Source organism: Cavia porcellus, unplaced genomic scaffold (assembly GCF_034190915.1).
Source record: "Cavia porcellus strain 051 isolate PalLab524CR breed Dunkin Hartley unplaced genomic scaffold, mCavPor4.1 scaffold_21, whole genome shotgun sequence".
Classification (NCBI taxonomy): Eukaryota; Metazoa; Chordata; class Mammalia; order Rodentia; family Caviidae; genus Cavia; species Cavia porcellus.
Window position 1 is genome coordinate 28,127,000 of NW_026947504.1, and position 18,740 is coordinate 28,145,739.

The following is an 18,740-nucleotide window of genomic DNA, read 5'->3' on the forward strand; positions in this document are numbered from 1 at the left end:
GGTTCCTGTTTTCTTTTGGGTTCCTGTTGCATGAAGTATTGTTTTCCATCCTTTGACTTTCAGTCTGTGAGTATCCTTTTGGGTTAGATGGGTTTCTTGTAGATAGTATATTATTGGATTTTGTTTCTTGCTCCATTCTACCAGTTGGTTTCTTTTAATTGGTGCATTGAGACCATTTACATTAATGGTTATAACTGTTATATGTTGGTTTATTGTTGACATGTTATCTTTCTGCTGTTGCATCTCTATCTTTCTGTTCTGTTTAATTGTCTGCTTTGCTCAGTGGTTTTTTCCTAAGTGTATCTAAACTCTTTTTCAGTATTCTTTGCAGGGTTGGCTTGGTGTTCATGAAGTTCTTCAGCTGTTCTTTGTAATGGAAGTATTTTACTTCTCTAACCATTTTGAAGGACAGTTTTGCAGGGTACATCAGCCTGGGTTGGAAATCATTTTCCTTTAGGATCTAAAATACTTCACTCCATGCTCTTCTTGACTTTATTGTTTGTGTTGAGAAGTTTGCTGTGATTCTGATAGGTTTTCCTTTATAAGTGATCTGTTTTTTCCTCTCTGACAGCTTTTAATATTCTATTGTTGTGTTGGATTTCTGGGATGGTGATTATTATGTGTCTGGGTGTAGTTTTATTTTGGTTATGGCTATTTGGAGTTCTGTATGCTTCACCGATCCTGATATGTTTCCAATCTCATGTTTGGGAAATTTTCAGCTATTACTTCTCTAAATATCCTGTTGATATCCTTTATGTTGTCCCCTTCTTTTTCATTTATCCCTATCAATCTTGTGTTGTTTTTCGTTGCATCATCTTGAAGCTGTGGAATTGTTATTTCCTGATTTCTTGTTATTTTTAAACGATCTTTCGTTTCCTGTTCACTAGCTGCAGTCTTGTCTTTGAGGTCTGAAATTCTGTCTTCACTTTCATTGAGGCAGTTTTTACAGCTATCAGTGGAATTTTTGGTTTCCTGTATATCTCTTTGCATCTGCTTTATATATTCTGTTTGTTTCTTATATTGTTCATCCAGGAATTCTACCTTTTTGTTTAGTTCCTCCCAATTTTTTAACTGTGTCTTCTTTAGATATGTTCAGCATCTCTTTCATTTCTTTTATCATTTCTTCTTTTACCTGGGAGATTATTTCTAGTTTGAATTCCTTTAAAGCTTCCCAGAGTTGCTTCTTTATTTCGGTTGCTATTATGTCCAATATTTCAGGTGTATCGCATATATTTTCTTCTATGTACATAGTTCCTAAGGTTTGTTGGGATGGGCTGGAAGTTTGAGATTGCAATTTGGTCTTTCATTTTGTCATTTTCTATATTTCTGTGTTTCAGTTGTTATTCTAAGGCTTCCCCAGGGCTTGTTGGAAATTCTCTTCTCTGCCCTCAGCTCCTGGGACTCTGGCCGCCAAGTCCCCCGGATTGAGAAAGGTTCACTGGGGTGGGGCAGGCCAGATCAAGACACACACACACACACACACACACACACACACACACACACACACGAGCTGGTCCAGTGCAACAGGAAGCCACGAATTTCCCTGTCCAGGCCACGCAAGGGTCCCAAACTAGCTGGGCTCGGGGGATGGTGCCGGGACACTTACCCCAGGCTGCCCAGGCTCTGGAATGGATGGAGCTCACAGGCCCAGAACTCCAGAGTCCACCAAGCCAGGCAGAGAGCATCGAGACCTGTGCAGGCCAGTAGAAGACCTGCCAAGCTGGTCCAGTGCAACAGGCAGCTGTGAAATTCCCTGTCCTGGCCTAGCAAGGGTCCCAAACTAGCTGGGCTCGGGGAGTGGTGCCCACATTCCCTTTTAAAGAAACAGGAATTTTCTAGGTTCAAGTGATAAATTTTTTGTTAGTTTAATGCTGGGGATCAAACCCAGGGCCTCACACATTCTAAACAAGTACTCTACCAATGAGCTGCATGCATCCCCAGCCTCTCTAAGTGGATACTTATTTTAAAAAATCAAGTTTAAGCCCTTGTGCTCTTAACTGCTAGCCACTGGCCTGTGCCAAAGGTGAGCTGAGAAACAAAAGAGCAGAGTCGATGGATAGATGGAAGACAATGAAGGTCACGATAAAGTACGGAGGACCTGGCTTAGATCCCCAATGTACAATGTAGGCTTACTACATGTTTCAAGTCATACTTCAAAGAATATATAACAATCATTGTTATTATAAATTATTTTGTTGTTGTTATGTTATTTGCTATAAATAAATAACCATACAAGTGTACAATGAAGGCTTAAAATAAATGAAATAAGCGATATGATATTTTGCCTCCAGGAAGATCAAAACCCTCTACAGAGTTAGGGGGTTCTCTTGGCTAAAATAAGGAATGTCACTGGGCAGCCTGTATTTATTTAGTATTCACAAGGAAGGGTTTAAAGTGGAAAATACAGAAAATTGAATAGACTTTGCCAAATAACAGATTGTGTCTAATTTAGGAGAACTATCTTATGAGATGATCTCCATGTTACATTTCAGTACAGGAGGGAAATGCCTGCAACTACAGTCTTTATTTAGTTAATTGGAGTTAGAGCCGGGTGTCCTCAGCTGCAATCTTGTGTTGCCCAGCCATGCAGCAGCCCTGCACATGTGTTCAACTTCCAGTTTCAATGGCTCCTAACAACAAAGAATTCTTCCACAGTAAAGACTTGTACAATGGGAATGGATGCAAAAGAACATATCTAAAAACTCCTATTTGGATAGCACCCATACACAATGGCTGTCATCTTAAGCTAGAGTAACAGTGACATCTACCAGTGGCTTCTAGTGATGCCTCTTACAATACTCTTCTTTAGTCTAGCCCCCACTCTGACCTTGACACAGGTGAAGCTAGAAGTACAATAAAAAATGACCTGGCCATGTTTACACTAAAAATCTTGAGGGAAGAAAGAAATGAGAGTAAACATTTAAGCTATGTTGGGCCGTTTTTCTATATAAATGTAATTTATAGCAAATAACATAACAACAAAATAATTTATAACAACAATGGTTGCTATATATTCTTTGTAGTATGACTTGAAACATATAGTAAAAATTCTTTTTATGTGCACAGATAAATGATTTGATATAGTAGACTCTTCTGTATGTTAAAACATAGTCATGTGTCATCACAGTCAAAATACAGAATATTTGCACTATTCCACGTAGTGCCTTTGTCCCTTTTCTAATCAGTCCGTTTCTTCTCCAAGGCCTAGAAACTACTGATGTGGTTTTTATTCTTTATAAAAAGAACTTTATATAAGCAATAATATAATATCTTGCCCTTTGTATCTAGCTTCTTTCATTTTGCCATAACACTTTAGTCTCTATGTTGTTGCATACACCAGTGGTCTGTTTCTCTCTATTATAGTATTCTATATAGATGTGACACAGTTTAAATCATTCACTAATTATTAATGTTAATGTTTAGGTTATTATTATCAGTTTGGGGCAGTTTCATGAATAAAGCTACTATGAACAGTAAGTATGTGAGAGTATAATTGCTGGTTTTATAAGTGAAGTAAGTATAGCTTTAACTTTAGAAGAAAACAGCCAAATGATGTTTTATGATGTTTGCCTTCTCAAAATATAATTTTATGAGAATAATTGTTCTATACTCTTTATAGTATAGTTTGAAACATAGAGAAACTACTGAATAAGTTAGATTGTTACAAAGTTATTAAAGATCGATAACTTCCTATAAAAAAGAACTTCCTATGAAAGGTAGTAGAGAGTTGTCTGTATTTTTTATTAATAATAAGACATTTTTAATACCAGTGGGTCAAAGGAGAAATCAAAAGGTAAATTTTAAAAAGCTCCAAGACAAATAAAAATGGAAATACTATATACTCAAGCTTAAAAGTTAAAACAAGGAAAATGTATTGTGATATACCTGCATCACAAAGAAAGATCGCAAACAACCCAACTCTCTACCTCAAAGAGTATAAAAACAAAAAGCAGTGGGTCACTTTCCTTGTCACTGGGACAAAATGCCTGACACCTATAACTTGAAGGAGGAGAAGTTTATTCTGGCTCATGGTTTCAGTCCACAGATGGGTGGCTCCAAGGCAGAAACAGGATGACACAGGGGCCTGGCAGAGGAAAAAGGGCTCAACTCATGGCAGTTTGAAAGCAACGAGGAGAGGAGTCAGGCATAAGAATATATACTTTTTTGGATCATGCCCCCAAGTGGCCCATCTCCAGCTTGTTCTCATCTCCTAACAGCCCATTCAGCAATTGAGCTCATGAATGGATGAGTCCTGAGATGAGTATATACCCCCAGAATCCACTCAGCTACCACATCCATGAGAATATGGGTGTGACATTTTAGATCTAAACCGTAACATCCTCTGGGACCCAAAAGACTCATGTCCATCTCATGCAAAATACATTTAATCCATCTCCCATAAGGCCCCACTTCTAAATGTCCACGGCACCTCCCAACAGTGCAACCTTTGGGATCAGGCTTTCTAAAAAATGGAACTTTGGGAGACATTAAGCACTCAAACCACAGCAACAGCTTTTTACTCACAGAGAAAGCAATCCTGAAATTCATATGGAACCTGATGAGCCCCAGAATAAGAAAAGCAATCCTGGTTAGCAAGAGCAAAGCAAGAGGCAGTCTCAGATATCAAGTCTCAGATTTCAAAGGTATGATAATTTTTTTAAAAGCATAAATAGTACAAAAATAGCTATGTGAATCAGCAAACAGAACAGAAGACACAGAAGTAACCCCAAGCACTTACACATGCAGTAAAATTCATGATACCTAACTCTTGGACTATATACGGTCTGTAATGACCATCAGCAGATGAATGGATAAAGAAAATGTGGTATGTATACACAATGGAGTGCTGCTCTGCCATAAGGAAGGATAAACTTGAGTCATTAAAGATAATCTTGAGTCATTTGTAGGAAAATGTATGTGCCTTGAGACCATGATGTTAAGTAAAATTCAAGACAAGCTTAAAATATTGCATGGCTTCTCTTAATGAGAAACCCAAAATATAAATACGAAGCAAAATAAAAGATGGATAATAGGAAACAGGGAGTTAGATTTTTTGCAAAAGTAGAGGAGACCAAGGTATGAAGTGAGGGTTAAGGGATGTAAAAAAGAATGTAAAAGGATGTAAAAAGAAGTAAGTTGTGTTATGTCCATGAATCAACTCCCCATGATGAATGTAATCATTTTGTACTGCAAACATGTACTAATAAAAATGGGTGCACAGCTAACAAGTGAACTAGACATTCATAGTTTGTGTCATTTTGTTTAGCTTGCCTAGATTTTGATTAGTCTTTAAATTCACTGATTAAGTTCATTATATGTCTAGTTACATCATCTTTAAACTCATCTTGTTGATCTGTTGTCTCCTCTTTCATCATTTCATGTTATTCAATTGTTTTGGTTTTCATTTCTTCCCCATCAGTTCCCCATAGATGAGCTTTGGTGGAGTTGAGAGTTTGAGGAGGCATTTTGTTGCCTTGTGTTCTCATGTTTCTGTTGTGTATGTGTGTGCACACATGCATGCATGTGCATTCGCATATTCTGAGGGTAGACATTTTATAAGAGTAGACAGACTTCATTGCTAGTGTGGAAATATCTTTAGTTAGTGTCTGCTTTCTATTGATGCACTCTGGGTATGGCTACCTAAAGGCCAAAGGTGGCATGTGTGTTGTTCTTTTAAAACAAAGATGTTAATGTGTGGGTTTTTGTGAATTAAACCTCAATATTCAAGCTTAATTGCAGTGTTGGCACTTTGCCATAAAGTGGGTTGGGAGTTGTAGTTCGGGCACTTGTCTCTAAAAATTCCACCATCACTGGGTTAGGCCTTTGGCTCTGTCCAAAGATCTGAAAATCTTTTTTTAATTTGAGAAGCAAAAGCAGCAATGTAATTGAGCCTACATTGAGTTCTCTGGAAATTAACCTTATTAATTAACCTTTGTGTTGATGACACAAAGACCAATCAGATATCTGCATATAGTAAAAACCGATTACAACAACTATGTTGCCACTGGCAGTAGTAACAAAACCAGCAACAATAAGAGAGTCAAAGACAAACTGAATATTGACCTAAGGTGAAAACCACTATAAGTTGCCACCATACCTTACTCTTAACAATAGGAAAAAGATTTGTAATTACATAGACCCAGTGACAAACCAACTATCAACATACAGTAAATATCTACTTAGTGCAACAAATAATACCATCATTAGTGATAGAACACAATTCAACAATATTAGCAGAGTCAAGTAAATAAAGATTTTTAAAGTTTACTAGTAATACTGGTGATGATGGAAGTGTTGAAGGCAAAAATGAAAGAAGTAAAACTTGAAAAATAAAGGAAGATGACAAGGAGAAAAAGGAAGATAAAGGAATAAAAAGAAATTAATAGATAAAGCTGCCTCCTACTTCCCAGATATGTATATTATTTTTGTCTTCATTAAGTTGTTTTGCAGGTGTCTTAGTATCAGGTCCTGAAGAGATTGCATTTTGCTTCTTGTTACTTTTAATCCCTCCAGATGTTTTGCTAATTTTTGTTTTTATTTGTTTCAGATATATCCCCAAAGATAATTCTAAAAAGTATGTTGAAATATGGGATCCTTCTCCAGAAGAAATTATTTCACATGAAGTAAACAACTTAAATCCTGTATCTATAAAATCTCTACCTAATGAGAATTTCCAATTTCTTTATAACAAGGAACTGCCTGTGCATATATGTAATGTCATATCTCCTCAGAAGATTTATGTGCAGTGGTTATTAACAGAAAACTTACTTAAGAGGTATAATATATAAAGAAAACGTGATATACTTTCTTTCAAAGATATAGAAGTCATAAACAGATTTTTTTTTTTGGCACCAAGAATCAAACTCACAACCTTGTGCTTGCCAGGCATGCACTGTGCCACCACACTATTTCCCCAGCCCCATAAACAGAATTGTGAAAGTAGCAAAATTATTCCATCTAAATAGCCCTTATTTAAAAGACTAAAAATAGTGTTTCTGTTGGTTACTTTCACTATATAAAAATTTGTTTAGCAAGTTGTTATTGATTGTCTACTCCATGACAGCTTATATTTAGATGTTGTGGCTAACACTAGTCAAACCTTGGTTGTCATAGAACTTAAATTTGGGTAAAAGGAGTGATTATACATAAAACTTAGCTTGCAGTGATAATGGTGATTGAGAAAAATACAGAATTTGAAAAGGTAAATAATTTTCACGAACGTACAGAGACAGTGGCATTTGAAACGATCCCTGAAAAGATGAGAGGGAGTAAGCTCCATAGGTAGGTTGATCTCCAACAGAGTGAAGAGCTACGTCAAAGGCCTGCAGTGCAGATATGCTTGCCACATTCAAGGAGAAGCGTGATGTCCACTTGGACTGCAGTGGAATGAGGATGGGGGCAGTAGAAAACATGTTACAGCTGAACTTTCTTATCCTTATATAGTTTAGAAGAAAAGATGATAGCAGCTTATGAAAATTCAGAATGGAAACCTGTTAAATGGGAAAATGATATGCACTGTGCTGTTAAGATCCCAGATAAACATCAGTGGCAAAGAGGCCAGATCACCAGAGTGGTTACAGACACATTGGTAGAGGTAAGGCAGTTAGCATGTCATCATGAAAGTTAATTAACTTGGAATTTTTTTTCTGTGTTTATTTTTATTACGCTTTTCAGGTTCCAAAAGCATTTTTGAATTTTTGTCTTTCCATAGACTTAAATTATTGTTTCCATAGGTCTTGCTGTATGACGTAGGTGTTGAACTAGTAGTGAATGTAAACTGTCTAAGAAAACTTCAAGAAAATCTGAAGACAATTGGAAGATTATCTGTGGAATGCTCCCTTGTTGATATAAGGTAGTTTTTAGATGAGTGAATTAGTTTTCTCCTTATCAAATGTTGATTTTAAATATTTTTCTTTTTAGGTGAGTTATTGTCAGTTTGAATTTTGATAACATGTTCCAAAATTTTCATTAGTCTTGTTAATTCAAGGTTTTAAAAAGAAACAAAAATAAATACTTGGAGCACATAAATTTAGTGGCATTAAGGAGTACAGATAATGGGTATGAAAGGTACCAAGGTAAAATTCAAATGGTCAAGTACTAATAACTGAGGAGTAAAATCAGAAATAAAGTATATCTCATAAGTGTAGAATTACATGGGAAGGTAAAGTATAAAAATTATCAGATAGTGAATTTTAGAGGATTCTAGGAAAATAGCAAATGTACTTTTAATCTCCTAAAATCCCACTATTTAAATAGCACAGCTTGCCTAATAAAACTAAAGACTGTACATTCAACATCTGCAAGAAAAATTGGTAGTAGGATATGTGACTCCAGAATTCAACAGTTGGTACACACTATCAAGCAGGACTCAACATTTAGGGGGAAAGGATGGGAAGGCTGACTAAAGGTCTGACAGCTCTGAGGAATAGGAATCAGCTGTGGTATCTCACTGGAGCTTGCAGGCTAATCAGAAGATGGAGTGATACAGGATGTAGTTCACAGATCCACGTGGGACCATGATGTGTCATGGTTCCATGGTCCTGAAGGCTTTTATTTTTAGCATATAGCTTCTTCAAAGTAATCACACACATGCATGCCTGCATACATGCACACACATACACACACACCAAGAAAAAACTGCCAGATTGGAGTTCAACTTGAGCAAGATGAATAAGAATATTCAAGATTCAAATAGAAATATAAGGAAATAACAGAGGGATAAGACTTTACCATGTAATGTCATGTTTTCTTTCACTTTTGGAAAAAGCATAAGAATGTCTAGAGACATTAAGCTAGAAGAACAGTTATGATCTATTCTTTCCTCCTAAAAACATAGGAAATTTCTTTTAGTTAAAACCACAAAAGAGAGGGCCAGGGATTTAGCTCAGTGGCATAAATCCTGCCTAGCAAACGCAAGGTCATGATCCCTGGTATCCCCCCCCCAAAAAAAAAAACAGCAAAAGAAAGGATTTGGCTTACATCCTATACAAACTATTATGAGGAAAAAGGGAAGAAACCATTCAGTGTCCCAGGAGGCAATGAAAATACACCAAAAGAATATGACAGGACATTGAAACTGTAATCTGACATTTCAGAATGAACTAAAAGAAATTTAGGAAATAATAGATGCTATGAAAGAATCTAACACAGAATTGGAAAATTCAGAAGTAAGATTATTAAAAGTTTGAAAAGACATGATATCACTGCAAAAACTAAGAATGTTAAATATGTAGACTAAAATACAAAAAATACAAAAGCAAGTAATGAATAAGTGCATGGATTGCTGGTACATGCCTTGAACTGACTTTTCATCTCATATTCTGGAATTTTCTGTTGATGAAAATCAATCATCTGCACTTGAAAACTCTATTTGAGTCTGATAGAGCTAACTATGAAGAATGTAGGAGACAGAGGAGCATGTCTTATACCATGGAAATGTCCTCTAAATCCAAACAAACCTTGGAAACTGCAGATGAAATGATTCATCTGCTGATACCATGAGCTACATTAAATTTCTTCATCGTTAGCCATTTGCCAGTCCAATTATTTAACTTGCATGGTGACCAAAAGGCATTTTCCTTCATTAATTCTATAAGATAACAGACTGGGAAACGTAAAAACAATTTTATCGAATTTACTCAGTACAAGATTTGACTGGTTGACATGACATCTGCTCAAGCAGTGCTTGGGATAGCGGTGTAAACAAGTGCACTGCCCATGTTACTCTCGGGGTAAACTTCAAGTGTTAATTTGTGGGCACTGCATATTATGTCCAGAAATGGGGAAGCAACTGATACAATGTGATACCTGGGTCTTACTTCAAAAAGTAGAAATAAAAATGGATATTTGGGGGTACAGATGAAATAAAATTAGTCATTTATTGATAATAGTGAAAACAGAAAGATAGATCTTATAATGTGGCTTTTGTATATGTTTAGAAAATTTCAGTAACTTTATAAATTAGCCAAGTTCTCTCTTTTTAATTAATAGATTTGTGTGGGGCTAGGGATTTAGGTCAGTGGCATAAGCCACTATCTTGCAAGCAGGCGGTCGTGAGTTCGATCCCTGGTACCGATAAAAATTAAAATCAAAAAACAAAAAAAAATTTAATAGATTTGTGCCTTTTAATGATTATACTCATCATGGAGAATTGGTTGTATATAACACATATTAATTCTTTTACTGCCCCCTCCAGATCCCTTTACATTTTCAAAAGATCTGTTTCCCAGTTTCCTGTTATTTCTTTTTTATTTTGCTCTTCAGAATATTTATATCTTGGATTTATCATATAAGAGGAACCATGACATATTTACATTTATGTGTCTGATTTATTTCATTTGTCAGTGATTCAAATTTATGATTCTCTATGGCAGAATGATACTCTGTGGTGTATAAGTAGTGCAATTTCTTTATGCATTCACCTGTTGTTAGACATATTGGCTACATTCAAGGTTTAACTATTACAGGTTGTGCTCTTTTAAACATGTATCAATGTAATCCAATAACTCTTTCAGAAAGCTACCAGGATGAATGAATGAACAGTTTTATAAACTGTGGAGGCTTACATTGATGGGTAGTTACTTGAATTACATTTGAATTCTAGAAAACTCCCCCAAAGTGAGCAATAGAGTCATTGTAAAGAAGCTTTCTGTGTACCATGAGATGTGATGGTGAGAAAGTACATCATCTCTGTTCTCTAGTAACTTGTGGTCTACTTACACATGTGAAACATATGACAATGTGAATTTCCTTAACTATACCTACTCTTTTGGGGTCTTCAGTGTAGTGCAGAACAGATTTACATAAGTAAGTTAACATATACTATGCACCAAAGTAGAACAGAAGGATGAACAAAAAAGGCTGTGAAATGGAAAAGAAAACTGGGATGACAGCATGAATTCATACTCAGACTTCTTACTACATGTTTAATTGGTTCAAACTCTGTATGTTTATATGTAACGTTCCTCGTATCAGTGTACTTCAATATCCTCTACTGTTTGTTATCTTATAAGCTGTCATTTTTTTGTTTTAGACCAACTGGTGGGAGTGACAAGTGGACAGCGACAGCTTGTGACTGTCTCTCGTTGTACCTCACTGGAGCCATCGCAACCATCATATTACAGGTGGGCAATGGGGCAAACAGGTACAACAGATATATATATATATTGATTATTTCATTAATTTTTCATCAATTCAGTTTATATTCTCATTGAAAAAATAATATAAGCCCTTTGAATTTTGTTGTAAACTTAATTGGTCATATTTCAAAGTAAAATGCTGTTTAATAATAGATGTGTGACAAATTATTTCTAAAGTAATATTCTTTATTTGCTGATTTTCATATTAGAAATACAACATGTATACAATAGTGTATTTATGAAGGCTTTTTCTATTCTCTAATTAGTTTGAGAAATTACGCTTCCAGGCTGGGGATTTAGCTCAGTGAAAGCACCTGCCTGGCAAGCACTAGGTCATGAGTTGCATCCCTGGTACCAAAAAAAAAAAAAAAGTTAGGCTTCCAGGGAACTCAAAACTAGCTGTATATCAATAAATATAATATTTGAGCAGAGGCATAAATCTTAAGAGTACTTAAAAATATTTACTTGTGATACTGTTTCCTAGTTTGTTACTGTTTCCTAGCTTCTGAATTGATTAAAATTTTCTTATATAACTCTTTTTCCATATTACCTTTTAAATTTATAAACATAGATGTTTATAAATTTTTCAATATTAAGTAGAGTATATGTTTTATAGCTATTTCTTTTGCTTTTTGTAGAGGAAAAAAGGCACACCCTGAAAATTATATGATTGTATAATTGATTATATAACATACAGTGTAGGCGAAGAAAGGAACTTGTTAACTGGTGGTGTCTTTTTTTTCCCCTTATTCAAATGGAGATTTTCTTTTCATTTGCTCTTTTTTTGGTAAACCTTAATGTTAAGATCTTCCTGATACATTTCACCAACAAATGTTGGTCCCTGTTGACACATCTGTGCTATCTTCCTTCTTTCCCTCTAATGTATTTAGATATCAAAATAACTTTACTCAGTTGGGAATTTTTTTGTTCTTACTTAAAGAAAGGTAGAAGAGATGCCTGTGAAAAGTACTTTCTTTATAAGAACTTTTTGTGTGTGTCATACTTAACTGAGCTTTTAAATCACTGCAGGAAAACAATACAACATGGCCATTACCTGTGAAAATTTTCTGCAGAGATGAAAAAGGAGAGCATGTTGATGTCTCTAAGTACTTGATTAAAAAAGGTTTGGCTTTGAGAGAAAGAAGGTATAGGCTTTTTAAATTGTTTTGACATCAATTTGTGATGGATGCTTCCTATTTATTTGCATAAATATTTATTTGTGCTTCCAATTCTGAATTGCATCTTATTTGCTCTTCAATATGAATTATAAACTAACTATTGTGAAGCCAGCTCAGAAACAAATTCCTTTAGAAATGTTCATTTCTTTATTCAGTACCATCAATTATTTTATACCCAGATTCTTTCTTATATATTGGCTTTTATAGTTTTCTTTTTTCCCTTGGCATCCATATTCTAAAACAAACAAAAGGGAAACAATATAATGAATGCCAGGTCTGAGCCCTTTGGCATCCTTTGCTTAGGCAGAAATGTCTACGCTTTATATTGAAAATTCTGGCTGGTATTTACAATATGTATTTGTGTGATACAAATGAGTGAAAAAAGTTTGTTGAATAATGTTCACATTTAAAAATCCCCACAGTTGCTAAATTTTAATTTAAGCAACTTTGTTTGGAGTACAGGTGAGAATGATTGGAATATTGCTGTGGCTCCAGCTTGTTCCAATGTCTGTCTGTTCTTCTAGATGTTAAGGTATGTTAGGATTATATACATACCGTACAGGACCAGATCTCTTTAGATCTCTTTGACTAAACTCTCAGACCTGGTAAAATAGAAAAAGAATGAGAAATCAAAAATGAAATGAGACCAGATATAGTAGATGGGTTGGAGTTTCCTGAGCAATGGGTACACAGTGTATGTAACTCTCTTTGGGTTAAGTTGCATTAGGTTAAAGTAATTCCTATCTAGATGAAATGAAAAGGTGACATACACCAATTGTGAAGTTCTGGGGAATTTTTTGGTTTTCGATTTTTTTTACTGCATTAATAGTACCACTAGCTATTTTAAGGGCATTTAGTTGAGGGTGATTCATCAGTATTTATTTCTCACTAAAACAAAAGTACTGAAAACTCGAAGAAATAAAAATCTGCTATAAATCTGCTAAATAAAACAACTAGTTTTTTATAATAGTAAATAAGATAATATGATCTTTTAGGATTTCATTGTTTTGTATAAGTATACTTACTTAATTGAAAGATAGGATTGCGAAGTAAAAAAGCTGAATTAGCATATTACAAATAACACTTAATATCTCAATATTACCTTACTGTTTTTAAGAGACTCATATTCTCTTTGTATTAATATTTATAACTTGCTACCTGGGTATATTCTAATTATGGACATGATGAATTAGTAACTTTGAACATGTTTTATTTTCTAAATTGGTTTCCAAAAACCAAATTGAAGATGTCGTATTGATAAATTAGTGTCAATTGGAATGTATTGTACCCTGTACTTGGAATTTATTTCTTAGGAGATTTTATGAGAGAATAGCTTGCATTATGAGGCAGTAATTTAGAATTAAGTAAAATTACATTTTTCATCAATCTCGTTTAAAATTCAAAGTAATTTTAACAAATTACAATCATTTTCATGTAACAACATAGCCCAGTATATCCTAGAGTACAACAAATATCTTCTAAAAATGTTAAGTATATTTCAAGGGTTCTTTTACGCTGTTTTTGCTAGATTTTTATATTTGCTCTTTTTAGATTTTTTTTTTGTTTGGATGTTACAGAATGACTAAATCAGATACTATCCACTTACCTGAGACATCTGAACAAATTCCCATGGAACAGGAAGATTCAGTGGTTACTAAGTGTATTAAAATTAACTTTGACACTAACAAAAAGGCTGCTGATGTAACCAGTAAACGCAGGATATTTGAATGTAAGGAGAAAATTTCAGAACCAAGAACCACTGGATGCTATAAACCACCAGTTATTCCTAACAAGAAAGTATTTGAGGCAATAGTAAGCTGCATTGGTGATGATGGAACTATATTCGTGGTGCCTAAGTTATCAGGTACAATTTTTATGCTTTTTTATTTGATTTGGTTTGGTTTTGGTTTTTGTAGTTCTGGAATTGAACCTGGGGCTTTTCACACAAAACGGTATCCCAACCTTTTATAAGAAAGTCCTGAATTCGATCTCTGGTACCAAAAAAAATTTTTATTTTGAGACTAGGTCTTACTGAATTTCTAAGGTACCCAGTCTGGGCTCACAAACTTGCAATCCTCCTGCCTCAGTCTTGCATAGTGCTAGAATTACAGACATGTACCACCACATCTGCTAGATCTTTTACATGATAAAAGATTTCTCAATGACAGTGAAACTAGCAACTGAAGTTCTCTAGGAAGAATTATGATCAGAATGCTTGATTTTAATACTTGGGCAAGTAACCTCTTTGAACCTCATTTTCAAAGAGTTTGGGGGAAGATTAAATGACTTCACATAATCCATGCAAAATGCTTTTTTATTTTTCTTTTGGTTTTTGAAAAACTTGTGATTGAACCTAGGTTTTTCTTTTTTCTTTTTCTTCTTTCCCCTTCTCTTTCCTCTTCCTTTTTCCTTCCCATTCTTTGCCTTTTCTTCCATCTTCCTTTTTTCATCTTCTTCTTCCTTCCTCCGTTTCCTCCTCCTCTGTCATTGTCCTCTTCTCTCTTTTTCTCTTTTTCCAGTACTGGGGATTGAACCCAAGGCTTCACACTTTCCATTGAGCTACATCTTCAGCCTTGTGTTGTGTTGTGTTACGTTACGTTACGTTACATTATGTTATGTTATGTTATGTTATGTTATGTTATGTTATGTTATATTATGTTATGGAGTCTCACTAAGTTGCCCATGCTAGACTCAAATTTTTGATCCTCCTACCTGAGCCTCCCAGGTAACTGGAATTACAGGCATATACTACTACAACTAGCTCATTATTTTAATATCCCAATGTTAAGGGTTTTATTGTATGAGTGTTGTACTGTTAAAAAGAGAGTAATTTAGAGTTTACATTTCTATCATTATGGCATATTGAACTACCGTTCCAGATAAGTTAGGTAAGACACACGCCCATGCCTGTCTTGAAACATACTGAGCTGACATGAAAATAAAGAACATACCAAGCACTTTTTTAAAATGAAACCAGAACACTGGAGGGTAATCGTGTCAAAGAATGCATTCATCCTCAGAGTTGTTCAAGGTAAAACCTTGAACTTCCTTCCTGATAGTTACATAAAGATCAAGATAAAAAAATAATAAAACTGAAGTCCCCTTCAGTTAAAGTGGGAACCCTGATGGGACGCTCTCACCACATGAAGATGGGCTTCCAAAGGATTCCTCCTCCCGCATCTCAGGATTGGGGTCAGTATGCTGATCACATTAACTATAACGACAACTACAAGTATACTCCCAAATGAACTTCTCAAAATTATTGTAAAATGTTATAAATGTGAGAATATATGACATAAAAAGTGTTTAGATAAAAATATTGAGTATTATATACATTAACGAAGGTACAAAGTATTGCCGGAACCTTAAAAGACCTGTGCACCCTTATTCCATTATGTCCCCTCCTTTCAACAAGGCTTTTCTCACAGTATTTCATAACAATTTACATTCCTCACTAGCAGTGCTTGAGAATTCCTATTGCTCTACATCCTTAGTGCTTCATATCATCAGCTTTGCCAATCTAGTAGGCATGAAACTGTTCCTTTAATTTGTATTTTCATGGTTTAGCATCTTTTATTTGCATCATTAAAAATCCTCACATTTGTGGGATGCCTGGCCATATGTTTTGCTCCCTTTTATATTAAACTGTTTGTCTTTGCCACTTTCCTTGTTACTGGGACAAAAATACTCAAAATCTGTGACTTATGAGAGATTTCTTCTAGCTCATGTTTTTAGAGGTTTCACTCTATAGTCTGCTGACTCTAAGGCAAAAACAGCATGGTGAATGGACCTGGTGGAAGAAAGCTGCTCATGTCATTGCAGCTGGAAAACAAAGGGAGAAGCCAGGAAAGGAGAGTCACCCTTCAAGCTCAGTCACCCAGTGACCTGCCAGGCCCCACTTCCTAATAGCACAGTCAGCTGCTGTTCTTATCAGTGAACAGTTCACTGTGGATAGTTATGCATAGACCCAAATTTTAAAAATGAGATACCCTTTTAGAATTAGAAATGTTAGGGAAGAATAGAGAACTCACATAAAGATAGGGAAAGTAAAACAAAGGAGTTCAGCCTGGTTGGAAGATTAAGGGTAGTGAAACCAACAAGAGTAAGGGAGTAAGGTTGTAATCAAGCAGTTGGTGGAAAGCCCCTGGGCTTTTATTGTCATGGGTATGTCAAGCTTGCCACCCGGATTTTCTCTCCTTCTATTGTGCAAATGTATGTGTGTATTTAGTTATAAGCCTCGAAATCCTTGAGTATGTACAAATCCTGGCACTCTGTTTTCTTGCATACCACAGAACATCAGTGATATCTTTTAAATTAATTTTTTTTTATCGGTACCAGGGATCAAACTCATGACCACCCGCTTACAAGGCAGGCACTTAAGCCACTGAGCTAAATCCCCAGCCCCCATCAGTGATATCTGTAGTTGCAAAATGTAGGATTTAGAAACCATCCCAGTGATTATCTGAATATCCCAAGCACTGTTCAGGTGTGGAGGGAGGGCAACACAGATGTCTTCTAAAACCTGCTAAAGACCCTTAGATCATGGTCAGCACAACATGACGTGCCCTCTCCCACCATATCTTCCCTTATTTTCCCCATACTGGGACTAAGTTTCGGGGCAGATCTAGAGTTGCAAGACCTGACATGTATACAAATTTGGACACATCTAAAAATATACTTAAAAATGAGAAAAATATTAACAAATGACTGGAGATTCAGACCCTTTGAGAAGGTTCAGACGCTTCCTGAGTTCTCAGGCTTAAGTGCAAAGACTTCCTGACTGTAAGCCGAACCTATCCATAATAATGTATCAGTCATTTGATCCCATCACTCCAGCGTGGGCACTACTGGCTCCCTGTGAGGCTACCTGCCAGTGAGGATATGGTAGCTGTAAACTTACTGATAATTCCTTCCATTCATTCATCTCCAGAATACTGTATCTTGATTTGTCAAAATAAATCTGTGCAGTTGGTTATTCTCAAGTGAGCCATATTTACCTGTAGGAACAGTACTTAGTCCAGAACTGCACATGATGCATAGTTATTGATGAAACTGTGTATGTGCCAGGCAGTATGCTACACACCATGCACCTAGTCGGCCTGCAGTATTGATAATTTGGGTAGGTGCTCCCATGTCCACTTCATGGAGAATAAACTGAAGTGTGTGGAGGTAGTAAAGCACACAACTCCAAGAAGCAGGATTGAGGGGGCTAGGTTTAGCTCAGTGGTGTAAGCACCTGCCTGGCAAGTGCAAGGTTGTGAGTTAGATTCCTGGTACCCCACTCCCCCACAAAAAAAAGCAGCAGCAGCAGCAGGATTGGGATGGGCATTGACGTCAGAAATTGTTGCCAGTGACTCAGTTAAATGGGCCACTTAGCAAGAATGGGCCAGTTAGCAAGAAACGTAAAGTTAGAATTTTATCTGGCATGGTGGCCCACACCTATAATTCCAGGACTTGTGAGGCTGAGGCAGAAAGATGGGTATGAGGCTAGCCTGATCTATATAGTTAAAGACCAGCCTGAACTACAAAAAAAAAAAAAAAAAGAAGAAGAAGGAAACAGTTTTAAACTATAGCCTCAACATTGTACTGTAACTAAGCATTAAGTAACTCGTAATTTGTGTTATGTTCTGTTAGGGCATGCTGTCAGACTGGCATCTTAAATTGGTAGTTTTTTTATATCTGCTATAAAACCTGATATGTATTTAGAGCTTTTTACAGTGTACTCTCAAAGTAGCTATCAGAATAATTATTTTTATGCTACTAGTATGTTTTAAGACAGAAGGCACTGATCAAATCAAATTTTTATGGCAGTTCTATCATGAGCCTGGTTTTAATTGTTTATATTATCTAAGTTGAAAAATTAATAAAAATTATTGATGACTTACTGAAAATGGTAGGCAGTTTTCCCAAATGATTCCTATTTTTAATGTTTTACTCAGAATTTGAGCTACTAAAAATGATGAATGAGATTCAAAGCACTTTAAAATGCCTGGGTCTTTTGGAGCCTTATTTCTGGAAGAAAGGAGAACCTTGTGCAGTGAGAGGCTCTGACACTATGTGGTATCGAGGCAGAGTAATTGAAGTTGTGGGCGGCACTATCAGGGTGAGTGTGAAATCCTATTGTGAGTATTTGGGCCAAGTGCCAGAACATTAAACAGTTTTTTAAAAATCTTAACACATGAAAATTTAGTTAAAAATAGGGTTAGGAAAATAAAGGATCAGGGATGTGCCTCAGTGGTACTGTGCCTCTGAGTTTAATCCCTAACTGAAAGGGGAAAAAAAAAAAAGCAAACAAGCCAAAATAATCATTTGATCAGTTTGATCATTTCATCATATAGGAGGATTAGTCAAATGCCTTTCACTTTTTTTTGTAATAAGAATATGTAATGTAATCTATTAACTAGTGATTTTTTATATGTAATCT

The 18,740-nt window shown here is 35.6% G+C and overlaps 1 protein-coding gene across 2 annotated transcripts in view; it reads left to right on the forward strand.

Annotated features, from left to right (window-relative positions):
• Rnf17 (ring finger protein 17) overlaps positions 1 to 18,740 on the forward strand; it is a 162,751-nt gene that overhangs the window by 117,252 nt on the left and 26,759 nt on the right. For both annotated transcript variants that reach the window (XM_063232467.1, XM_063232466.1), the window contains 7 exons: positions 6,548 to 6,775; positions 7,444 to 7,594; positions 7,734 to 7,852; positions 11,033 to 11,123; positions 12,168 to 12,283; positions 13,894 to 14,180; positions 18,256 to 18,419. In XM_063232467.1, the coding sequence (XP_063088537.1) occupies positions 6,548 to 6,775; positions 7,444 to 7,594; positions 7,734 to 7,852; positions 11,033 to 11,123; positions 12,168 to 12,283; positions 13,894 to 14,180; positions 18,256 to 18,419 (1,156 nt within the window). The remainder of the gene's footprint in view (positions 1 to 6,547; positions 6,776 to 7,443; positions 7,595 to 7,733; positions 7,853 to 11,032; positions 11,124 to 12,167; positions 12,284 to 13,893; positions 14,181 to 18,255; positions 18,420 to 18,740) is intronic.